General features: G+C 37.1%; 1 protein-coding gene across 11 annotated transcripts in view; it reads right to left on the reverse strand.

Annotated features, from left to right (window-relative positions):
• NEB (nebulin) overlaps window positions 1-26599 on the reverse strand; it is a 199472-nt gene that overhangs the window by 94379 nt on the left and 78494 nt on the right. For all 11 annotated transcript variants that reach the window (XM_054562772.1, XM_054562777.1, XM_054562775.1 and 8 more), the window contains exons 58-78: window positions 26162-26365; window positions 25770-25874; window positions 25572-25679; window positions 24633-24944; window positions 24134-24337; window positions 23587-23691; window positions 20858-20965; window positions 18896-19207; window positions 16129-16332; window positions 15711-15815; window positions 13390-13497; window positions 11836-12147; window positions 11081-11284; window positions 10099-10203; window positions 8932-9039; window positions 7513-7824; window positions 6377-6580; window positions 5806-5910; window positions 4763-4870; window positions 2213-2524; window positions 552-755 (exon numbers count right to left, since the gene is read on the reverse strand). In XM_054562772.1, the coding sequence (XP_054418747.1) occupies window positions 552-755; window positions 2213-2524; window positions 4763-4870; window positions 5806-5910; window positions 6377-6580; window positions 7513-7824; window positions 8932-9039; window positions 10099-10203; window positions 11081-11284; window positions 11836-12147; window positions 13390-13497; window positions 15711-15815; window positions 16129-16332; window positions 18896-19207; window positions 20858-20965; window positions 23587-23691; window positions 24134-24337; window positions 24633-24944; window positions 25572-25679; window positions 25770-25874; window positions 26162-26365 (3849 nt within the window). The remainder of the gene's footprint in view (window positions 1-551; window positions 756-2212; window positions 2525-4762; window positions 4871-5805; window positions 5911-6376; window positions 6581-7512; window positions 7825-8931; window positions 9040-10098; window positions 10204-11080; window positions 11285-11835; window positions 12148-13389; window positions 13498-15710; window positions 15816-16128; window positions 16333-18895; window positions 19208-20857; window positions 20966-23586; window positions 23692-24133; window positions 24338-24632; window positions 24945-25571; window positions 25680-25769; window positions 25875-26161; window positions 26366-26599) is intronic.

The raw sequence follows: 26599 nt of genomic DNA on the forward strand, positions 1-26599 counted from the left end.
ATAGCAGGCACTCAACAAATTTTATGATCTTTTCTATTGCTATTATCACTGTGGGGGTTGTTGATGGGTGTGGTATAAAATAGAATTACTGGAGCTTTAATACCTCTAACTCTGGAGTTCACTGAGCGCCAATTTCATATTCTTCACTGAACAAGCACCCAGTCTCACCATGTGAATGTTTGGAAAATGTCCAGGAAGGCATGGGAGAAGTCAGATAAGTTGAATTAAATCTAAAATGTGCATATTTGGGCCCTACCCATTGGATAAGGAATTAACTCAACCTCAATAAACATATTGCTAGATCTCTGGAAACAAGAACTGATCATCTATCTTGCATACTAAAACCGAAAGCAACAGCAGCAGCTCATTTTTCAAAGTGGATTTCCACATCCTAAGGAGAAAGAGTAAACCAAGCAACTAATTTGAGTTGTGCGCTGGCTCTGCTGTATCCACTGTGTTTCCCAGACATTAGAACAAAATGCTAAATGGTTATACATTTCTCACTTTATGGGAAGCATGACTCAGGCAACTGGAAATAGCTGGAGACTAACCTTGCTTATTGTCAGGGCATTATTCTTCGCCAGGACAAGTTCTGGGGTATCTGTAATGCATGTGAACTGGAGCTTGTCGGCAGGCGTGCGGTACTTCCTGTCACTCAGGATTTCCCCAGCTCTCTTTACCTTCTCGACCTCCACAGAGCCAATGGGCACCCATCCAATGCCTTTCAGCCACTCAAGATCAGCTTTGTAAATAGCCTGAAAATGAAATAATGTCAAATATGTATAGAAATTACCTAGATGATCTGTTGTCTGATTCTGATTTAGCATATACAGAGGATGTGTGATTCTGAATCTTACTTGTGTTACATTTCTGGGAAGACTCACTTTGGTGTAGAGGAGTTAGTCAACGCTTTGTCCCAGAAGGTAACCCTGTTTAAAAGACCCATGAAATCTTTCTAGTAATGTATAGTTTCATTGATACAAAACCATTTTAAGGAAATAATTGCCTGCCTCCAGATACGAAGAGTTTATTTTCTGATTTGATTGCACATGGCTCCTTGTGTGGGACTAATACTCTGGTATGACACAGCTTGTCCTTAATCTAATTGGGCAACGGCCTTCACAGCCTGTCCCGTGGTGTCACAAAAGTATGAATGCTACCGGCTGACCACATGTTGAATTAATATGCTTTCTGGAGACAACAAAAAGAGTGCCTTTTTTTCATATAATTCTGTATACATTCTTCTAAGCCAAAAAGCACAAATATTTTTACTCTATTTTATTTTCAGGTCCATGTTTCTGTTACAATTCAAGTAAAATAAGATATTTCATCTTTCAGCTTTCTTCTTTGAATTTAAAATAATTGGTTGAAGGAGAGTTTTTCTCATTATTAAGGGTAACAATCCTTTTTATTTTTATGACATTTTGGGAAACTTTTTTACAATGACACTATTTTAATCATTCCTTTGAAAGTGACTACTTTTTAGAGCCTGATCAAAACAAACAAAGAGCTACTAAACCAATGAGGTAGCATTAGTAAGGACAATTTACTGGCTGAATACAAAAGTGCCTATCATATTCCTAGGCAACTATTGTTTATAGCTTCTTAGATAAATTGTCTCAATGTATAATTTATTCCTAAACTTGTTTTTACAAGTTATAATAAATATTTCCTATAATTAAGTAGTCAGAAAAATGATAATGCAATCAATTCATTTGGAAAATTAGGTTGTGTTTAGCCAGAAATTCTTAATTTAATATCAATGAATTTGGATCAAAAAAATCCATAATATATTTATTTTCATTAACCTCTAACTGAAATATAGCATTTCTTTTCATTGTAAGTTTAGGCAAGAGATCATAGTAGTATTAGCATTACATGGGAGTTGGTCAGCAATAGAATTCACAAATATTTTCAGATTCTATTATAGTTGTTACAGACATCTTGAAATTTATGCTCATCACTTCCTTGAAATTAAACTAGTTATTACACCCATTTCTAGATCTTTTTTATTTAATATGCTAATAAAAAGCATACATATACATATGCCCACATATGTATAAATATGTGTATATTTTTAATTTGCACATTTTATGACATTGTTGTGAGAAGTTGTGCATAGGTTTAACCATCTTGCCAAAAGATCCCATGGTACAAAAACCTCTTTTTTAAACCTTTCAAACATATGCTGAATAATATTAGACCCACTCACATCACTCTGAAGGTCATAGGCTTTCCGGGCATGAATAACATCATTCTGATCAGGCAGGCAGGTCCATTCGTGCAGGGGATGCTTGTAGTCTATGTCGCTTACAAGGATCTGACACTTCTTGGCAAGCACCACCCCCAGCATGTCCACGGGGCTGCTGAACTTGGTCTTCCACTTCTCAAAATCCTTCTTGTACTCCCTATCACTCTGGATCTTGGCCGCATGAAGGGACCACATCATCTTAGGGTCATCTTTGATGTTGCGGGCACCAATGTGGTGGCCAAGCTGCTTACGGTAGCCTTCCTTGTATTTGTACTGAAAAAAAAAAGGGAGTATGAGTCTAATGATAAGAACATCTCATTTATATCACATTTCAGAATTTCATGCAGACATTATTTCTTTTCATTTTTGCTACCACTAGTGTGAAAGAGAAAGGTTAAATACCATTAACCCCATTTTATAAAATAGAAACCTGAAGCCTAGAGGTGTTAAGTAATTTGTTCATGGTTACATCACAAGTTGGTAGCAGAGTTGAGACTAAAATACAGGAGCTTCTGGTTCCTAATATTTTCCCCTTCCTCCTAAAGTATAGTGAGGCTGATAGTTAGAAGTTAGGAAAATTCCTTGGCAAGTGAAATGGAGAAACTGAGAAAAGAAAATTAAACATGGCCAAACAAGCTGAACAACTTATAGCCAGCTAGTAAATCACAAGAGGTTATTTTCCCTAACCAAGGACACTTGAGAAGAAATGGGTTATACCTCTCCTGTCTAACTAGAGAATACATAGCTCAAATCACTCTGGTCAGGGAGATAGGGCACAGAGACCCAATTAATGTCATTTGTGCCAGCTAAACCCAAGGACAGATGAAGTTAAGGGAACAAGTAGCAAAAACCCGATTAGAGCCAGACAGACTAAGATAGAAGTAAAACAGTAAAACAGACCAGAGAATAATCCCAAACTCCCCTATCCGCTCATTTTGATGCCTTGGCATATTAAAAATGCACCTGGAAAAGCTGATGACTATTCTGCTGACATCCTAGCCTAAGAGTCTCTCCCACAGAAGCAAGATAAAAACCCTCACGACAAAGAACAGCAGTGTGGGCTCCCTCTAGAGCACGCCCAGGCCCCTTCTCGGGCATGAACTTTTTATTTCCTCCTAAACTCTCAGGGTCCCCACAAGACTTGCAACCAGAGGAGCAGCAGGAAGTGGCAGTTCGTCCCCGGCTTACCACCTGATCCTGTCTCTAAGTCCCTCTTTTTCTCTGACTTCCTGATGAGCTAACAGCAGCCCTGCCGTGGTTCACTCCTTCCCTATAATGTTTCTAGGGAGCCAGAGCAGAGAACCACCTGTTGCTTCTTCTACCCTAAGTCCTTCCTTTGTTTCACTGCCCCAGCTTTAATAAACACATTCTCAACATCACCTACACTCATGTTGGTTGTGAAATCTTTCCTGCATGAAGTGCAAAACGCACATGCTGCAGGCTGGCCAGAGGTGGACCCGCCCAGGGCCCAGTCCCTGCCCAGTGACAGCACTAACTAGCTTACACTGGATTGCTCAACAAGTGAGGGTAAAACATCGTGTATAATTTAAATTTAAATGAGCATCTACTGAATAAAGATGTGGCTATTTTTTCTAAAAAAAAAGCTTTAATATTTAGAATATTTTAGAATATATTCATTGTAATTAGAATGTATAGTGAATACCTTGGTCAAGGATAGGGGTTATATTCTGATAGTGTCACCAAGAAATACCTCCCTTATCACCTTGTCAATGTCATTGGACTTTCACCATGAGAAAGTCACAACTTGTGTCAACACTCAGTCTACTTTTAAATGTAAAAATAACATGTTATGGTCCATTTTACCAAGAGATGATCATAGTATGGGCCTCTGCAGCTTGACAACCAGGAAATGGTTAAATAATAGAAGGAATGAAACATAAATCTAAGGCATGAGACCACTCTAGAAGAAAAGTCTGGATTTGGGTTCTAAGCAGCTCTAGTACAGAATAACAGTGCTGGACACCCTCCCGAGATGTGTCTCATGAGAAAGAAATAGAGAGAAGAAACAAGTGGGTACTGAACAAAAGCTTCACTTACTCCTCAATTTGTCCTTGTAATCAGTTAGGCGCATCTTGGTAGGAAAACCTCATGAAAAGTTCCAAAGTATGAACCAAAACTCTAAATTGTATCTATTATTGAGTCTTCTGTTAATGCCAGAATAAATGGGTAGAAGTAGGAGGGAAGGTTGATTTGCATGTGCCATTAATTTTTTTTTATGAATATCTGTGTTAACTGCTGCTCAGTTTTGAAAATACGAACCCATTTTTGGTGTCCATAAAGTGTTTATATTTAAGAAAATACCTCTATCTTTAATTGCTTAACAGGTATAATGGACATAGTATCTTGTGTTTTTCTTTGTTTTTCTTTGCAACTTTGTACACGAGGGAATCGCTAAAGGAAATTGAGACATATAGGGATACCAAAAATTCTGTCCTTCCATTTGTGAACATCTTTGAATATGAAATGTCTCTTCTAAAAACATCAACTTACATCACTAGCAATATCTCTGGAAGCCTTGGCTGCACGGATTGGAATGGCATCCACCCGCAAGTCATAACCTTCCTTCTTAGACTCTTCCAAAGCAAGTTTATAGAGTTTCTGCAGAAAAGAGAGGCATTAAATCATTTCTACTTTCATAAAAAAGGAAACTGTTAATTAATCACTTTTCCTTTATTTAAACTACAGAAATAAATCCACAAAGTGAAGTATTAGGGTGGGTTTGTACAAAACTTGGTTTCATAGCACTTAAAGATTTTAAGGCACATGTTCTAAACTTTGGAATTTAACTGATTGGCAAATTTCAGAAATTTGGGGGGGAGATCAGCATGTGGTTACCAAAATTTTGTTTTGCCAAACAAACCTATGATAGAAAAAACTACTTACTATCACCATCATAATGTTAAAGAAAGGCCATTTTAGTACTAAAGAAGAAACAATAAGGAAAGTATTTAAAAACTGAATATATTTGGATTAATGAAAAACTCAATGCATTGTCCTTTTCTCCCCTCATTTTACTGTGGGCTATCATCACAGACCATGGTCTATCTGTAAAGCAGTGTTTCAGAATCATTGCCCTGGTAAAAATATTGGTCCTTAATGAGACACCTAGAAAAATATTTGCAAATAACATTAAATCGTAACCAGAACATTAACGAAGCAGCAAAACAGTGCAGGACATACAAACTTACTGATTATCAAGTGAATTCCAAGCCAGGGCCTGCCTAATAAATAGCTGTTGAATAAAATAATGACTTGATACTCTCACTCACATGTAGGGGAATGTTTAGGAGTATAATTCCTATTGTAGTATTTCTCCATAAGCATTTCATGCCCTGATATTTTATTGCTAAAAGGCTGGCCTACTTTATGGACCTACCACATAGACCAAAATTGAATCAAGGGAGAACTACCTTTTACTGACAATGTTAGCTTGGAGTATGCATAATAAATAAGTCAAAACAGTTCATGAAGGAAACAATTGTAACAGTTCATGTTTGCCTTTCTGTTCGTTATAAGATCAATAGTTCACTTACATCACTGTAGTTTATTCGGTTGAGTTTGGCCAGCATGATTTCTGGAGTATCAGGCATGACATGGATTGTTTTCTTATCATTGTCCCAGGCTTCAGTATATAAGCGCTATGGAAAAAAAAATGAGAAAAATTATTTTGGAGTTCACAGACTTTTTTTTTGATTATGTGCCAGTCACCTCTCCTCTATATAAAGTAGAAATAAAATTATTAAAGTTGCATAAATTTTTACCTTTTATGTCCATAAATTACTATTTCCAGGAGTATTTAGATCACTATTGTGTGGACTCAGTGTTTTTACTGTTTCTTTTTAAAATTCTATAGCAGTTGTGAAAAGTATAATGGGGTTGTAGTATTTAAAATCTATAATTATAATATAATTATAGTACAGACTATTTTTAACATCAGTTTAATATTTTCAAGTATTAATACGTAACTATGGCTTTACAATGGATAAGTCATTTTTAAAGGTACCATAAACCCTATAGTAATCTTTAAAATGTAGTAATATGTCAGAATGTTTACCTTGTTCTATGGTGAATTTTGTTATCTAGTGGTGAGGGGTGAAGACTCACCTTATTCATGTTTATAGCATTGTTCTTTGCCAGCACTTGCTCTGGGGTGTCAGTTATGCAGGTAAATTTCAGTGCATCTGGACGCTGACGGTAGAGATTGTCACTCAGTATCTCTGTGGCCCTCTTGGCTTTAATGACTTCCAAGGAGCCAATGGGGACCCAACCAATGCCTTTCATCCATTCAAGGTCTGCCTTATACAAATTCTGCAAATCAACAGGTAACACATTTATTAATTAGTGTTTCAGATTCACAGTCACAAAACGGTTCACGCTAGAGAAAATACAAAACTACTGATGAACAGATAAGGCTCCCAGCACAGTAGATCACTCATTCATAAACATTATTGAATTATGAGTATATTTTTTTCCCCTAAGCATTTTCTGGTACAGAGCATTATACCAAGAATTATGTGAGATTTTTTTTAATGTAAAAGACACAGTCATGATGTTGAGTGTATTACAAAATTTTAACACAAGATAGTATATTAGATATTTCCCTAACTTTCCTTTTATTTTACTCTCAATAGGTCAGGTTAATTGTTAATAAAAATTAGATTATTGTTTTTTAAGAACAACTTTATTTTATTTTACTTTATTTTTATTTTTTCTTAAATTTTTTTGGGTGACATTGGTTCACAAAACCATACAGATTTCAAATGTACAAGTCAACAAAACATCATGGAAAGGATTCTTAGTATTTTCCCATCAGTAGATTTAAAGATGAATGTTTGTTAAAATAATTTAGCATCATATACTCCTGTTTCCTAAGTCTCTCCCTATTATCCTCTATTGACATATGCATGCATTTTTCCCACTTCTTCCCCAAAAGGTGTAGTTATATATTTTTGAGGACTAAGTCCTCTAATTCAGACAAAGGAAGCTTGAATTACCAGGAAGAAATATACCTGTATAGAATTGATAGTATATACTTTATTTCCTCTTTTACATATAGCTTTTGAGGAAGAAAAATTGTGAAATAAACTGTAGGGCTACAAATGGGAAACTGTTTTTGAGCATTCACTGGTATACTATTCAGAAATACACAAACTAATTCCAGTCCCCTAGCACTAGTCAGAACCCACGGACATGTTTCAGGGCTGCTTTTGAAATGGAGAACCAGCATCAGGAGTACTCACATCACTTTGGAGGTCATAAGCTTTCCGAGCTTGGATGACGTCGTTCTGGTCAGGCAGGCATGTCCACTCATGCAGAAGATGTTTATAGTCCACGTCGCTGACCAAAGTCTGACATTTCTTGGCCAAAACGATACCAAGCATGTCCACTGGGCTGCTGTATCTGGTCTTGTATTTCTCAAATTCTTTCTTGTACTCACGGTCACTCAGCACTTTGGCAATGTGAAGGGACCACATCATCTTGGGGTCATCATGTATTGCTCGGGCACCAATGAGGTGACCCAATTCCTTACGATAAGCTTCTTTGTATTTGTACTGAAAGAGAGAACCCAGGAAATGAGGAGGAAGCAGGAGGAACTGTTTCCTGTTGTGTCTTCTGTGTGATGCTTTTCTGGGAAAGACACTTAGGGGAGTTTCATCACGCGCTGCTATGTTGCTGCACCGTGGGGCGTGCTGACTCCACCAAAGAGGATGCTGTACTCAGTCTCACACTCCCACAATCTAACTCCTTGATGATTCCTTTATATTATGCTAAAACTTGTATGTTGACAAAAGTGATTAAAAGTGAATATTGAAAGGGTGAGCTCAAGTAGAGTGATAAACTGCAACTCAGAATTCGGTCATGTGGGGGGGTATATCTGAGATGTGTTTACATGATTCATCAATTTTATTTTTCTAAGGCATTCTGAGAAATACTCTCTTCTGCACAAATAATCTGGGGTATAGTTTAAAACTGGGCAGTTTTTGTTGTTTGATGAGTATAGAGTTTCAGTTTTGCAAGATGAAAAAGTGAGAACATACTTAACACTGCTGAAAAAGTGAGAACATACTTAACACTGCCAACCATTTGATAATGGTTAACTTAGTAAATTTTATGTTATATGTTGTTTTATCATGGTAAAAAAAAAACCCTAAAAAATGGGCAATATTGTTACTTTTGGATTAACAGTAAGTTATAGAGGAATCTGATATTTTTATTTTTAGAGTAAAGGAATATTGATTTTGTGGACCCCTCAGTGAGGACATTTCTAACTTTTTTGCTATTCTATGTCCTTCTTCAAGTGATGGGGGAGAACTCAGTGAAACTTACTTCTTCCCCAGAATTTTTGTCTTAGGTGTATCCTGAACAGAGTTCATGAGGTTTTAGGAGTACCTGAACATATGTCCATCTAACTGTAATCAAGGCATTCAGTTTTATTGAGCAAAGCCCAAATGACAAGAATCAAAGAATCACATTCTAGCCAGACTTTGCCTTATGATGCCTGTAATCTGGGGCACATCACTACAGTGTCAAATCTTCACTTTATTTGCCTATAAAATAAAGGTTGTTAAGATGGACGATGACTAACGAGACTTTCAGCTGTGTTCCAATAACTGGTCTGGCCTATCAGTTACAAAGGGAGCGACTTGATCAGCTCTTACGTCACTGGCGATGTCCCTGGAGGCCTTGGCAACCACAATGGGAATGGCATCGCTTCTCAAGTCATAGCCTTCTTTCTTGGCTTCTTCCATGGCCCGGCGATAGAGGCTCTGAGGACAGAAGTAGTAGATTTTAGATGGCAGTACTCGCTTTCACTCTAAAAATGTATTTTTGCCAAGAGAAGACTACTTTTGCATGCAGAACTGCACTAGTATATTCAGCCTTAAACAAATTTTAAAAGATATAAGCATGCCTTGTCTTTAGGACTACATTTTTATAGGTAAAAGTAATGAATACAGGTAAAATAATCAATATGGTCAAGTCTTGAAAATGAGTGCTTAAATATTTCATTGTTCTTAAATTGAGAAAAGTCTACCTTCCCCCTTTTGTTAAAAATGAAGACACATGCACAGACATATAAGAAACCAGAATTCTTCCTGAATAAACCAGATAATTCTTTGTCAAGACAACTAGGCAAGAAGCTCTTTCTGCAACAGTATTTCTAGACTGCTAAGATATGTGATGATAAATTTATCTGGAGATAATGCATATAGGAATGTATTTTACTGTCCTCAGACAATTCTAAAGTGGGTAAATTTAAGAATTCTCTTTTAGTTCTTGTAAATAAACCTCAAGTTATTTTGACTATATTAAGAATCTAATCTTCATGGTAACATAAATATGAAGGGAAAAATTAAAAAGTTATTAGGCAACTATTGATATTTTGTACCAGACTGAGCATATTTTATGTATATAAAAAACCTCATTTGTCTGGTCATCACAGAAATTTCCAAGATAAGCATTTCTATCCTGTTTTACAGATGAGTAACTGAAGAAAATTTCAGAACAAATTTTGAAGCAAGTACTAATCTGATAAATAGCAATAATTATTTATAAATTAAAATTACAATTTGTTTTAATGATAAATAGTTGACTTTGACAGATTTTTCCCCCCTCCTGGTAGGGAGACATTTTCGTATTTATTTATCTATCTACCTATCTACTTTTTGAATACAATTATACATATCTTAAGGGCAGAATAACAACCATAAAAAAAAACAACTAAACTAATTGGTCTGTATGAGAATTAAACCCATAATTCTGATCTTTCTACTACATCAGCAAAAATCAATGTGGTCAGATCAAGGAAATAAAATAAATGGTCTTACCTCACTGTAATTTATTTTATTTTGTCTTGCCAATGTAATTTCAGGTGTATCAGGCATGATATGGACTTGGGTTTTGTCTTTTTCCCAGGCTTCTGTGTATAAGCGCTGGAAGACATGAAAAGGTTAATGAATTAGATACACAATGTTTGCTGTAAACAGAAGTTTCCAATTTAGAGATCCTGACAATGTTGAAAGCCAGCATTCTCACTATCTGTGCTGTGTACTGTAGACCAATACTCTTCAGTCTCTTTGACATTACAAAATTATTATTACTAAATATAAATGTAGTATACAATATGAAGAGTAAAGCTGTATGTGTTTCATTACAAAATCACCTATACTCCAATTAAATGAAAAGCAAGTCAAGAAACAAGTATAAAGGACCCATGGACAAGGACAATAAGGAGAAGGATTGAATATTGGAGTTGGGGTAGGCAGGGCAGGGGGGAGTAAGTAATGAGGGGAAAATGGGGACAACTGTAATTGAACAGCAATAAAAAAAACTAAAAGCAAGTGTTTTCCAAGCATATATGTACATCCACATGTACTGTGGCTATATAAACAAATCCTTCCCAATCTTTTGTTTGTTGTTTGTTTATCAACTGCAAAAGTTACCTGGATTAGCTATCTCTAGATTTCATTCTTCATACATTATATGGAGCTTTGCATTTGACTTGTCTGTTCTATACTAACCTTGATAAATACCTAACAGGAAAAAACCCTTAATACCAAATCATATATAACTTTCATAAACTTTAAACAGTTTGCACACCAAATATCTGTCCCATTCTTAGCTCTGGTGATTTTACAAGAGATATCAAAGCAGAAATTTCCACATATAATGTAGCTGAATAGAGAACTCAACCAAATCACTGTACATAGGATGGAAATTGAATAAAACAAAAAAGGTTAACTTAATTAATTATAAATATTCTCAAGAACATATAGCCCTGCTTTACTTTCCCCCAAACTGGGGGCTCACCTTGTTCATGGTGATGGCATTGTTCTTTGCCAGCACCTGTTCCAGGGAATCAGTCACACTGGTAAATTTAAGTTTGTCTGGAGGCTGGCGGTAGAGGGTGTCACTCAGTATCTCTCCAGCTCTCTTGCACTTGATCACATCCAGAGACCCAATGGGGACCCAGCCAATGCCTTTCATCCACTGCAGATCTGATTTATAAATGTTCTGGGGAAATAAACACAAAAGCAAGTATTACTAAAGCTGTTAATGACACTTGATTTCAAAAATGAAAGAAAAGAGCTGGAAAAGTTAGATAGCCAAATTTCACGTCTTTCTCTTTTAAAATATTATGTTCTCTCCAAAAGAAAAGTATAGCACAGTGAATGAGGGGTGAAGAGAAAAAAACATTATTCTTTCTGAGAGCTCCACCTAATCCTAGATCATTATCTATGTCTTACTACAGTGATTTTCAACATTTTTCATCTTATGGCACACAGAAACTAATTACTAAAATTCTGTGGTGCATCAAAAAATATACTTTTTGTTGATCTGACAAAATATAGATATAATTTTGATTGATTCACATTGAACAGCTACAGTTGTGTTGGCTGTTGTCATTTTTTTATTTGACAATCTAAGGGAACAAAGGTCAGTGTCGCTGACTAAATAGTCAGGTATTGCATGTTTTAAAAAATCTTGTGACACACCCATTGACAATTGCTGATTACCATCACAAACACGGTTACTGGTGGTATTTGACAGGTCTCAGTACTCACGTCACTCTGAATCTCATAGGCCTGCCGAGCGTGGATGACGTCATTCTGGTCGGGCAGGCACGTCCACTGGTGCAGGTAGTTCTTGTAGTCCACGTCACTGACTAACGTCTGGCACTTCTTGGCCAGGACCACCCCCAGCATGTCCACGGGGCTGCTGTACTTGGTCTTCCACTTCTCAAAGTCCTTCTTGTACTCCCTGTCACTCTGGATCTTGGCCACATGCATGGACCACATCATCTTGGGGTCATCTTTGATGTTGCGGGCGCCAATGTGGTGGCCGAGTTGCTTGCGGTAACCATCTTTGTACTTGTACTGAAATAAAATCAATCATTTTAAAAATAAAAATAAATATAAAAGGCTACAAGTCTTATTAATTTAAAAGTTTATTATTTTAAAATTAGTAATTCTTGCAGAGAAATGGAATCATCTGAATATCAACTTATCTCTTCATTCTGAACTCTGATGAGACTTTGCAAAAATAATCTAATGGGAAGGTATGCCAACCTACACAGTTTTATGGTTTGCAGCTGTTAAGTCTCTGGAAATTAAAGCAGCAACACTCTTAAAATAATCAGTTGGAATTGTATGCTACCTTTGTTTCATCTTGGGCCAGTGAAGTCACTAATCCAGAAGTTTTACATGTGATTTTGAGAATGTTACTCCTGAGTCCACAGGTACAGTTTCATGCTCCAGGCCACCTATTACCCCTCCCCAGTCTGGCTCTGCTGACTTCTACTGACTGGGTCCCTTGTCACCCTGAAATGGACAGTTTTGGTTTTTCCATCCTGTGTGTCTTGCTCTGTCAAAAATCAAATTTGCCTAACGTTCGCTTGGATTCCTCAAGTGAGAAAACAAATTATACAACTTGACAAGGAAGCGTACTGTTGGAGGGGGTGGCAAGCACTGACTCTGGACATTTTCTCTCCACTTGAGGTGATAATGTTGCACAATCCTGATATATATTTAGGACCCACTTCCTTCAGAGACAGCGGAAAGAGAAATCAGGCTCACCATTTTAGCATTTTGGGGTGTTTGTCTTTGTTTTTCTGTTTTCATTTAAAAAGAATTCAAAAGGAAGCACATGAGATAATTTTTCAAAGAAAGAGTTTACAAAATGCAGAGCAGGTTTGGGGAAAGGTGTATTTCCCTAAACCTAATTGTAACCAGGCCTTTTTCTGATGTTGAACCAATACGGTAATCAAGTTTTGTTTTGTTTTGTTTTTTAACTTTTCTGGCATCTTCTTATTTATGTGTGGACCATGAGCTCAAAAGATGGAGATAATGTCTCATATTTATAGATAGGAAAAAACTGTAGGTTCAAATTCAACTTTATACTGAAGTTTAGGACAACCTCTCCCTATGGGGCTTGAATATTCAAGTCTTTTGGAGTTAAAACTGTGAAAGAGCTTTTTCAAATGAAAAACATTTCTTTCATTTAAATCACAATAAATATGTGCTTGAACTGGCACTCAGATGCATCTTCCCATTGTAATAATGATCGCGATGACCCCCGATCCTGTCCAGCAGGTACACACATGGAGTGGTGTTACTCACGTCACTGACGATGTCCCTGGAGGCCTTGGCTGCCACGATCGGGATGGCGTCACTTCGCAAGTCATAGCCTTTCTTCTTTGCCTCTTCATTGGCAAGTTTGTACAGAGTCTATAGAAAGAAAGTAAGAGTTAAAGCAAAGGTTTGACAGAGAGCACTTAGGGATTATCAAGTGACATACCACATCATTTAAAAAAGAAGAGGCTCTGGAAAAGATTTAAAATTCTAGCAATATTGAAAATGAATAAATTATATCTTATCAAAAAAACTATATGGCATTAGAAACAAATGAGATATATCAGTGGGTATTAACACAGATGTATTAATCTATTACATAGTATAGATTGATATATTAATATATTATTAATCTACAATGATATGTAATAGATTAATATATATTATATGTAGATTAAATGATATATTATACATATCAACATTGATTGACATAATCATAATATAAATGGATGGACAAAGCATCAATCTATACATATTTCTAAGTGAAAAAGAAATTTCAGAGCAATGATTAATTTATTTGCTCATAATATACAAAGCATGTCTGGGAAAAGTCCAGCCATTGTTAATAGAATGGGAACAGTTTGCATGATACCAATGTAACCTGGCAGCCAGGGAGAGTGGACTGGAATGAGCATGTGTGAACAAGGATGACTTCACTGTACTAGTCAGTGGGGGTAGTAGATGCCATTGAGTGAGCACTTGTGTATTGTTTGGCTGCCACATTCAAAATGACTGAGCGAATAGAGCAACACATCTGCATCAAATTTTGCGTTAAGCTTGAGCATTCCTCTATAGAAACTATTCAGATGATTCAGAAGGCCGCAGCTATGGGCCACTGGTGATTGGCAGCTTCATCACAACATCATGCCTGCTCGTGCATCCCGTCTTGTGCACAGTTTTTTGGTCAAACATCAAATCACCCAGGTGACTCAGCCCCTTTACAGTGCACAATTGGTGCTCTGCAATTTCTGGCTTTTCCCAAAACTAAAATCAAGTTTGAAAGGGAGGAGATTTCAGAACATCGATGAGATTCAGGAAAATATGACGGGGCAGCTGATGGCATTTAGGAGAACTGTGTGAGGTCCCAAAGTGCCTACTTTGAAGGAGACTGAAGCGCCATTGTCCTATGTATAATGTTTCTTGTATCTTGTATTTTCTTCAGTAAATGTCTCTATTTTTTATATTACATGGCTGGATACCTTCTGAACAGACTGTATATATATGTGTGTGTGTAATATATATATACTTCTACTCATTTCTTTATTACTTAAAATTTTGACAATCATGTAATATTTTATGTTTAAAAAACAAATGAGAAAAAGATTGAAGTACAATTTAAAATGCAGGTAATTTGACCTTAATAACAACTTTGATTCTGAATTTTAGCTGTATCATATTAGTTTAAACATGCACCTATAAAATTGCATTTTACTCTAAAAAAAAGGGGGGGAATACTTCTTTCAATGCCTGAGGTTTTCTTTCTACCAAAGGAGCTCAATTATTTTCTGTAGCTTTACCTCTTTCGCTGTGCCTTTATTCCCTCTGCCACCAGAGAGCTGTAGTGATTTATTGATTTATCTGCCTGGTAGGGATGGGATAACTGGGCAGGCCCAGATCAGCCCTAAACTGTTGCCTCTAGAAACAAGCTCTTCCATTTCTCCAGGCCCTAAGCAGAACCTTCCCCCTGGGAGGGGTGGAGCTGATTGTCCTGCTGCCATGTGTCCTGTGCCTGGATGAGGAGCCCAGTTCTGTGGTTCAGTTAGCAGTGTGTCTGCCTCTTATATAAATGTGTCCTTGAACCTAACTTTAGGAGTAAAAAATGAGATATGTTGAGTTTTATTTCTACTCCTTTATTTTACTTCTCAATTTTACTGAGGATCCAGGTGGGGAAGAGGTGCATATTATCAGAGCCTCCTTACCAGACTGTCAGATTTAGCTAATAAAAAGATAGCATGACAACTTGAACTTGAATGTCAGATAAACAACAAATAATATTTTAGTAGTAATATTGAGCTAGTATTTTATCTGGCTATCTTACGTCTTGGAAATGCTAAAAATACTACTCAATCCCACTAACTTACACTAGCAGTGGCCGTAAACCAAAAGGTAATGTGACTTCATTTGGCCTATGGAATCCTACAGCACATGATATACAAGCCAGATGTGAAAGGTTCGATGGTCTGAGTGTTCCTATCACAGAGCCACATGTACCGTGATAATTGAACACCTTCATAAAAGTGTAGAAAAACAAACAACAGCAACAACAACAACAACAAATTAAGGGTGGTACCACAGACTTTTGCTCCTACCTCACTGTAGTTGATTTTGTTCTGCCTTGCCAACAGAATCTCTGGAGTGTCAGGCATGATATGAATTTGAGTCTTGTCTTTGTCCCAGGCTTCTGTATATAAACGCTATCAAAGAAGATGTTCATAGGAAACCATTTGAAATGAGAATTACAAAACGCCAAATTAAAACAAGATTGTTATTGCTCTAAGGAAAAGAAAAGCAGATTTGAATAAAGGTGTTCAATTGGAGGTTTCAGTCTTAGTGCGAGTTATCAAAGTTAAAACTAGGGATAATAGAAATCATTTAGAGGCTTTTAAGTATGTAATTTAGGAGGTAAATGTGACCCCAAAGTTTCATGGATAATTGTAACTCTGCTAGTCATTCAAGTGTTGTAACGTCATTTGGCACCCTGCAGAGCCTGGGGCCACGGGGGCTCACCTTGTTCATGGTGATGGCATTGTTCTTTGCCAGCACCTGTTCCAGGGAATCAGTCACACTGGTAAATTTAAATTTGTCTGGAGGCTGGCGGTAGAGGGTGTCACTCAGTATCTCTCCAGCTCTCTTGCACTTGATCACATCCAGAGACCCAATGGGGACCCAGCCAATGCCTTTCATCCACTGGAGATCAGACTTGTATACATTCTGTGAAGAGGAAAGAGGCAAAAACTCTTTAGCAAAACCAAAAGATTTAAAATAAATATGGAAATGAAATCAGTAATAAAGTACGATTCTGGATGTGGCTGTTTTTCATAGAAAACAAGTATTGGGCTGATGAAAAGAGGAACTATGTTTAAAAATGACCCCAAAATGTCCTTTGGCCATAACAAAAAGTGATCAAATATTTCAGATTGTTAGGAGAGAAGAGATCCAAACTAACATCTGTCAGTCAATTTGGTGAATGCTATTTTGATGTCTATGTGCAAAGGAAAAGAATGGCAAGCCAGAGCGAGAGAAACTGCGTATATATCCAACAACAGGTTATCAGTAAATAAACGTGAGTCCTAGTCAAATGAAATAGTCTGCAGCTATTAAAAGTCATATTTTTAAGAATATTGATGACTTGTAGAAAGTCATTAATGTAATATTAAGTGAAAAAAACAGCACATAAATTATGTAGATATAGTGTGTGGATAAATTATATAAGCAGGAGTGGTTGGATTATTTCTGCCATCTATGTGTTTTTTATTGTATTTCAAAATATCTCTAATGCTCTCATTTTTAAAAAGAGAGAGAGAGAAGTTAAAGTGTAATAATGACAACGATAATGTAGAAACCCTGCCATCCTCAGACAGAACTTTGATGACTGTAACACTGTCTAAGATTCAGGGCAATGAGGCACAATTCATTGGTCCTGGGCCCAGTCTTGTCCCCACTAAGTTCTCAGGATGGGAAGTATGGATTCCTTTCCAGGCTCATCTTTTCATATCGTTATTTCTCACTTTATTTCTTATTAAAGATTTTTGTAAACAGAAACAGACTCATAGGTACAGAGAACAGTCTGATGGTTGCCAGAGGGGAGGGGTTTGGGGAACCGAGTGAAAAAGGTGAAGAAATTGAGAAGTATGGATTGGTAGTTACAAAATAGTCATGGGACATGTAAACTATAGCATAGGAAATACAGTCAACAATATTGTGATAACTATGTATGGTGCCAGATGGGCACTGGAAATATCAGGGGGATCACTTTGGAAAATATATGATTGTCTAACCACTATAGTATCTATACACTTGAATCTAATATAAAATAATATTTAACATAAACTGTAATTGGAAAAATGAATTAAAAATATTTATTAAAAACAGTTTTTGTGTACCTATTAAATATTCATAACTATTTCACAACAATGGGATTGGATTTTTGTCCAACTCATTTGAAGGATTTTACCTGTAACAACAATGAAGTAGAAAAATAGACTGATGTTTTGCAGTGTAGACAAAAAGTCTATTGGAGTTGTCTAGGGCTGACTAGTTATTGCCCCCTAAATAACAGGAAAAATGAAAACAGTAACTACAAAACCCTGGAGGGCTTTTTAATGTTTAAATGCTTCCCACATTATTGAGTGTATCACAGTGTGAGGGCAGCGACCTTGAAAAAGTATTCAACAAATCGATGAATGCAAGCTGTCTGTCAATGCTGTCACACTATGCGAGACACTAACCATTTGTAACTACCTTTCATGAGCAGGCAAAGCCTTTCTTTATGGAAAGAATTACAAAACACAGGGTACTGTATGTCAAAAGTTACAGACCAGATGTGGGAGTTTTCAGAGGTGGGCTCTACAGTTTATAGGAAAAGCCAATTAATGCATAATTATTATTAATTTGCCTTATTCTCCAAAGTCCTCTAATGTTTAATAATTCCTTCAAATGTTGTAAAATATATACTGCAGGAAACATGCTTCTCATACTCAGTTTTGAGAGGGTGCACCTGCTCCTCACAGTCCTAGCTCTGCCATTACCATGTGACTTCCACACAGAGAGCCATGCTGAGGGAAGCAAGTGTTACTGAAATGATCCAACAGCTTCCAGGCACGGTGACTTTTTTTTTTTATTTCATAAGAATATTGTCCTGGCTGGTGTGGCTCAGTGGATTGAGTGCCAGCCTGCAAGTCTAAGGGTCTTTGGTTCGATGCCCAGTCTAGGGCACATGCCTGGCTTTTGGGCTGGGTCCCCAGAAGGGGGCACATGAGAGGCAACCACACATTGATGTTTATCTCCCTCTCTTTCTCCCTCCTTTCTCTTCTCTAAAAAAATAAATAAATAAAATCTTTAAAACAAACAAAAAATACTATTTAGTGGTGCAGCATGTAGCAATGCAGCAGGCGTTAGTATCCCATTAATTATGGCCTCAATTGTTTTGTAAGGAGATCTAAACACCAACATCAGAGTAATTTTTTAAAAAGTAGAAGTGTGTTCTTTTTCTCTTAAAAGAATAAAAGAAAATGTCTCCTTCCGGTAGACCCTGAATTCTAACATTGCTAAATTCCAGTTTTATAAGATCAAGTCCAGTTTATAAACTTTCCTTCCTTATAAATCCTATTAACATATTCACAATGAAGCCAGGAAACTACACACTGATTCAAATATCAAATATTTAAATATCATTCAATAAATCCTAGTTTGGGTAGGCCATACACATTACAAACAATAACTCTTGTATAGTCTATTTCTATACAGAGCTCTGTTGTGTGGAGGGTGTACTCACATCACTCTGAATCTCATAGGCCTGCCGAGCGTGGATGACGTCATTCTGGTCGGGCAGGCACGTCCACTGGTGCAGGTAGTTCTTGTAGTCCACGTCACTGACTAACGTCTGGCACTTCTTGGCCAGGACCACCCCCAGCATGTCCACGGGGCTGCTGTACTTGGTCTTCCACTTCTCAAAGTCCTTCTTGTACTCCCTGTCACTCTGGATCTTGGCCACATGCATGGACCACATCATCTTGGGGTCATCTTTGATGTTGCGGGCGCCAATGTGGTGGCCGAGTTGCTTGCGGTAACCATCTTTGTACTTGTACTGAGATGAAAATGTACAAATCAGGTTTTTATTATAAACCGTAGAGGCCCCAAGTCTTTACAAAATCATCTTGCTTGCATTTGGTAATAAGTACTAACTCAAGCCAGTATCCTGACCTTTTCCCTAGAAGTTTACAGATGTAGTTAAATAGATTTAATCAGTATAATTGTAGCGTATGCCCTAAATCACTTATAGTGTGGTAATAAGAAATAGTTCTGGAGGCAGGAAGTATACATAGTGGGGAGAGGTAAGTGGTAGAAGTGGGGAAGAGGCCATTTTAAATTTGCAGAAATAAATTTTATGTACTAAAAGCATGTCAGGAAAGAGATGTACTTGGTGACATGATTTGTTTAATAAGTAATGACATGACTGTCTGGTTGCAAGGGTAGTACTTTAGGTCAAGGGCTACCTGCAGTAGCAACATAGGGAATTTATTATTTTATAATGGATTAATTTGTTCATTGGTGGTGGCAAATGTTTGGCATCACTTTGAAAACTAATTGCTCTAGTAAAGCTTTTGTAGCAGCCTAACTGCATAGAGCATATTCCTAACAAAGTCATGGGTCCACATGGGACAACAATGTTTTTATTATTTTATGTCCAATGGCTTTGTTCTGGAATCTGAGCCAATTATTTAAAGTACATGCCTCTAGTCTTAAAGAAAGCTGAGAAAATATAGATGAGTCCGCAGGAGGCAACATGGTACAGTGGAAAGGAATGAGGTTGTATGGAGTTTCAACTCCATCACCCACTGAGTTTGATTTTAGACAAGTTGCTTAAGCAATCCACAAGGTGTGGCTGGAAACAATATTTACTAGGGTTTATTATCCTAGGGTAATTATGAAGAGTAAGTAAAATAATACATGCAAAGCTCTTAGCACAGAGTTATCAATACTTTTGGTTATCGTTTCATTATTTATTATTAATGGCATAAACCCATTTGTAGGCGGAAGTCCAACATATACTCACTTAAGTGAGTCATTAACATGATTTTCCAATAGAAAAGGCAGTGAGAAGTGTGTTTCCATATTCCTGAATAATGGGCCTTGATTTTTAGAGGAACAGTGGTGTGTTCCTTGAAAATTCCCTGAGGCACAAGGGAAGGGTGATGGTTTTATTCTGGGAGGTATGAGCTACACAGCCAGGAGCCGTTGTTTCAGGTGTGAGCTTAGGTTAGTAACCACTGCTGGTTCTGATCAACCGTCCTCTTTCAGTAATGCTATGACAGTGAATTGTAAAGCAAGTGTCATATGTATTTTAAAAATACTGTATATTGAAATGTTACATAAATCAAGCCCTGATTCTCACTGAGAGAACTTGTTTTTGAGTTACACTTTCTATAACTATTGTGATAATTTTTATATAAGCATCTCCAAGCCTGCAGTTACACTCTAACAATGTCCACACATATGGATCTGTCCCTCTTCTTAGTGGGCCAATTGTAATGAAAGATACTATGTCCGAAAGGTTACAAACTCCTTTAGGAATATCACATTTTTCACTTCCCTCAAAATTAGATTTTTCAAAAATCCCACACAAATATATCAGGATACATTTTCAAAGGGCCAGAAAAGTTCTTTTTAAAGATTTAGTGTCGTGAGGATGCCACCTCTGATGGACCACATCCTTGGAATAAAACTGACAACTCACGTCGCTGGCGATGTCTCTGGAGGCCTTGGCTGCCACGATCGGGATGGCGTCGCTGCGCAGGTCGTAGCCTTTTTTCTTTGCTTCTTCATTGGCAAGTTTATACAAACTCTAAAGGTGAGCAAAAGAAGTCAGTTAAATGCTGACATTCATGCCCCAAAATGGATGGGGGACTAAAATAATTCACTAAGTTCTGCACAGGTAGGTGCCTATAATCTTACTCTCGAGAGTTCCAATTCTTCTGCATTTTTAGTTTTTGGTGACAATTAAGAGCTAGTTATATAAGCACTAAAATTACCATTTTCACCCTTCCAAAATAAAATGATTTAAAATGGTGGCTAACCTATCTAAATTCTTTAAATTATATTCTGCAGAAGAGTGATATACGCCATCAAAGAAACACTGTTTTCTTTGCTGGTAGCACAAACCTGGGAGAAATAAGTAACACATCACCTGACAGATACTGAGGGTCACAAAATTCTCCTCAGGCTTAAACAAAAAGGCCCAAACTGCAGAGAGATAAATGTTAATCTTTGAACTAGGATTTAAATTGCCAAATGTATAAATGCAGGAAAGAGGAAACCTAGCGTAAGCCCATGTTGTCTTAGGGTTTCAGTTGATCTCAAATTCCACGTGCAGCAGATGGGACATCACTGCCAATGGACCCTGAGGCTCAAGGTGCAGAAATGGAGATCAAATGTCCAAAAGAGGACGTAGGATGCCAACTGTACTCCACATTGGTCATTCCACACTTGCAGACTTTTGTTTGGTTCTGAGAGCCCTGTTCTAGCAAGGGTGTCATATGAGGAATGCCCAATGTCTGGGCAAGAAGAGAACCTGGGGTGCGGTGGCAAGGGAGGCACCCAGGTGCCATCACCCTCTCCATGGATTGGGCACAGGGTGGTTCTGCATGGCCTCAGAGGGCTCTGTCAGTCTGCAGAGGGACATCTTTGAGTCAGTACATCAGGAGCACCTTCTAAACGAATTTCCAGAACAAATGGGTTGACTTATGAGATAGGCTCCCTTGTCACTGAGAACACTTAAGCGAAAGCAAGACAACTTATTTATTGGGTAGGGACTCTTGTACTAGGAGAGGCTGACCTCTCAGCCTAAACATCTGTGTTTCTGCGATGGGACCACATGGCCCTATGCTCACAGAAAGTTAGAAGGAAATGGGCTTGTGACCATATACACTGGCAGGTCCTCTCTATGCCTCTGTCTCTTTCCTTCTCTGTGTTATGTGGTAGCATTTCGGCAATTTTCATCCTTAACTTAATCGTAGTCATTAAAAATCTTCAATTTTGACCCTGAACTATAATTTAGGAAAAGTAAGTCATATAGGGAAATACATATTTAGCACAACTATGTAATAAAGAAAGGAAATAAATGTATATTTGGTCTATTGCTAATTTCTTAACTTAAAAAAATTAGTAAAAGCTAAGGAGGGATTGAGCAATGAATAAAACCAAGTGGAGGAAAAGAGGGCAAAGGTGGGTTTGTTAGATATGACTCACATTTGAACTTATTTCTAAGATAAATAGCAAAGTCATGGACCATCGTTAGCACATGAATCTAAGTTTGGTTATTACATCTTTTTATTGACAACTTGAACTCTGAAGAAATGAGGTAATCAGGTTCAAGGGATGAGGTGAGTCAATCAGCCAGCATTCTGGAAGAAAACAGAGCATACACCCAAAAGAGCTGATTCCAGAGAGTTTAATGACTGGACTATCTACACAGGCATGAGCAGGATCAAGGGAGATCAGCCCTAGGTTTGGCAACAACAGGAGGTCACTACTGTTCCTAAAAAGATGACAGGAAGTTACTGGAATCCGGAAAGACCCCTAAGCTTAGGAAGAGGCGGTCTAGTAGCCACTGTGAAACCGCAGTCCCCATGGATGGAGCTGTGAGAATAAACACACTGGTCTCTCTCTCTTTGCACCCTCTTATCTCCTTTAATGCCTTTTTCTGGATGAATTTAACAGAAAGCCAGGGAGCAAGGGAGTCTGTTTGATGCAAAGTTGAATAATCAGCCTGCTAAGGCACACAGCAGGGTGGAAAAGGGTAGAAAATGTATCTGGAGGAGCAGATGAATGACATTCAGCAGCAGAAGAAAGATGTGTCAAAACACAGTAAGGTCTGGTACAATGGGAAGAACAGAGGGCATTTCTGATTTTATCGTGTATTCTAGTAGTAGTGGCAAAAAATACTATTTTAATTTTTGCCTAGTTAATGAGAAACTGATATTTCTTAATAAGAAAAAGCCGAATATTCTTTTCTTAATTAAATCCCATTGTTCATTTTACATTGTATATGATGAAAACAACCACTAGTATTTATGGCTTTAAAAAAGATTCTAATTCTCTGCAGAATAATTATATTATTCATATAATATTTCATCTTTGTTTTAGATTACAGCTTTCCATTAAGAGAATGCTTCTTGTTTCAAAAATTTAAATAAATTGATATTTAAAAAATTAAAAGGAAAAAGTCTAATTAATCTTATGGTTATTGCTTAAATCATTAGTTCTTATAATTTGTACTACCTAAATGATAGTTCATGTTACTTGAAGTTTGACGTTTAGTGTGGTGACTGAGAAAGACAGGAGTTGGTGCTCACAGGACAAAGAGGTTCTTTATAAAGTTGTCACTTAGTATTATATCATCCTGGAATAGATTAGTTGAAGTAAGACACAGCATGCAAATGTTAGAGAATTGGCATCTGTTCCCACCTCACTGTAGTTGATTTTGTTCATTCTTGCCAACATAATTTCTGGGGTGTCTGGCATGATGTGGACCTGGGTCTTATCTTTGTCCCAAGCTTCTGTATATAAGCGCTTTCAAAGAAAACACATATTGTCAGCAGAAAAAAAATCAGTGTATAATTATTAAGAGTTTCAGGGCCACAAGAACTTTATAAATAAAAATAACAAAAGGCTATGCATTCTATATATATTATGTATGTTATACACATTTCTCCAAGTAATCAGTTCATAGTAGTATAAATCTTTCTGCTAATCTGAAATGTATGTTAACAAAAGGAAATTGAGAATATCTTTTAGGTAGACTGTTTTCTATAAAAATATGTTATTTATCAAAACTATAAAACAATTATAGAAGTAAATATTATAAATAACATTAGACTGAGATAGATGGATAGATGGATAGCTAAATAGATAGTCCTTTAGAGCTCAATTTCTTTCTTTTCTTGTTATGTTTCTTTTCCTTTGACTCAGCTTTAGGAGTCATACCTTGATTCTCTGAATTTTGAGGCCTCACCTTGTTCATGGTGATGGCATTATTCTTGGCCAACACTTGTTCCAGAGAATCAGTCACACTGGTAAATTTAAATTTGTCTGGAGGCTGGCGATAGATTTTATCACTCAAAATTTCAGTTGCTTTTTTGCATTTTTCCACTTCCAAAGAGCCAATGGGAACCCAGCCGATGCCTTTCATCCACTGGAGATCTGACTTGTACATATTCTGTTGACATGAAAAAATCAATAAATACTTATCTCTGCATTGGGAAAATTTTTTCATCTAAACTATGAAATAAAGTAAGGGCCCTCTTGAAAACTTAGTTTAGTGGACAGGCAGGTATCAGACAATATTCCTTTTTGGTCTGGAGGGTTAAACAATTGAGATAAGGAAAAGAGAAATGCTATTCCCCCTTTTGCAGGGGTGGGTGATCTTGGTGCCATTTATTTCTACCTTCTCCAAGGGTGTAAATTCACTGATTTCTCACCTTTGCATGTCATTATGACCATCAAGTACTCACGTCACTCTGGAGCTCATAAGCCTGCCGAGCATGGATGACATCATTCTGGTCGGGCAGGCACGTCCACTGGTGCAGGTAGTTCTTGTAGTCCACGTCACTGACTAAGCCTTGGCACTTCTTGGCCAGCACCACCCCCAGCATGTCCACGGGGCTGCTGTACTTGGTCTTCCACTTCTCAAAGTCCTTCTTGTACTCCCTGTCACTCTGGATCTTGGCCACGTGCATGGACCACATCATCTTGGGGTCATCTTTGATGTTGCGGGCGCCAATGTGGTGGCCAAGCTGCTTACGATAGCCTTCCTTGTACTTGAACTAGAAGAAGAAAAATGTTAATTGTCACCTATTTTAACTTTTAGTAAAAAGCAATTACTAAGTTCAAATTTTTCTATTTATTAAAAATAATTTGACCCTAAATATCTTGTAAATCATTTAGAAAATAAAGCATACATATATATATAAAAGAAGAAATTTTTATATATATTTATATATAAAAGAAGAAATATATATATAAAATGAAGACATTTTGCCATTCAGGGATAACAACTGAAAGAAACTGCTTTTTGCCGTGAGGGGGTGGTTGGGAGAATAAAATTAAAATAAGAGTCATATATTGTACATTAGTTCTTAGGGCATGGGTTGGATGTTGAAGGTATCCTAACCTGAGTTTGGTTCTTTATAAGAATACATCATGTGGAAAAGCCAAAAGGATGTCTGAACTATATAGTCAATTATCCAATGCTTTTGTTCAGCAGGACATAGACAATATTTTGAAATGTATTTTTGCATGAACTCAGCCATCATTAGAATTGAGCCTTTGTGTTGAGAATTTTATTACCATTATTTTAAATTATTTACTGAGAAAAAAACCTGTTAGCCAGAAATTTAACTTCATAGATTAACTGCCAAGGCTAAGGCCAAGGCCGCTTCAGGCGCACTTACCTCACTGGCGATGTCCCTGGAGGCCTTGGCTGCCCTGATGGGAATGGCATCTAGCCTCAGGTCGTAGCCTTTGCTCTTGGCTTCTTCTAGGCCAAGTTTATATAGTTTCTGAAACAGATATAAATCATCTTAAGTTTGATTTATAAAGTGCATGCAGTGTAAGGAAAATATATCATGCACCATGAATACATTGCTTACCTGACTGTAATTTATTTTGTTTTGTTTAGCTAGTAAAACTTCAGGGGTATCTGGCATAATGTGAACACTTGTTTTATCTTTATTCCAAGCTTCCGTATAGAGGCGCTAAAACAGACAAAGAAGGCATAACTAGTGTGGGCCAGTAATGAATAGATACATACAAATGATCTGGTTTTTAATAAGAGTAAAGAGAGTCTGCTCTGTGAGTTGGTATTTGTGACACCTTCAGATCCAGATGTCTCATGTCAGTACAAAGCACAACACTCACTTAAAAACCACTTAAATACAAAGCAAAAGACTTGAATGTGATTTTTCTTTTATAGAAACAGATTTGAGTGTTTACACACACAGAGACAAAATGAATACTTCTCCCAAGTAAAGAAAGGACTTACATGGTTCATGGTAATAGCATTGTTTTTTGCCAAAACCATTGGAATGGAGTCCATATGGCTGGAGAACTTGAATTTATCTGGGTGTTGACGGTAGGCATGGTCACTCAAAATCTGCATAGCTCTCTTGTTCTTCTCATCCTCAAGAGAACCGCTAGGTAACCAGCCAATGCCTTTTAGCCACTGAAGGTCGGCCTTGTACAAATTCTGAAATTATAAGTGACAAATAACTAAACATAAGCATAATAACATAAAGAAATAAATATTATAGTATAGCATAGCATATATTTCAATGATTGAATTCATGGGAAATTTAAACATTTTGTTATGTCTTGTATAGCGACAAAATATTCATATTAGAAGAAATATATTAAAAAATGTTTTAAACAGCAACATGTAGAGAAAGATCCAACTCTTCTAGGCCAAAAATCTAGAAGCTTC

Source organism: Pteronotus mesoamericanus, unplaced genomic scaffold (assembly GCF_021234165.1).
Source record: "Pteronotus mesoamericanus isolate MK-2021 breed Mesoamerican mustached bat unplaced genomic scaffold, CSHL_Meso_final scaffold_651, whole genome shotgun sequence".
Lineage (NCBI taxonomy): Eukaryota > Metazoa > Chordata > Mammalia > Chiroptera > Mormoopidae > Pteronotus > Pteronotus mesoamericanus.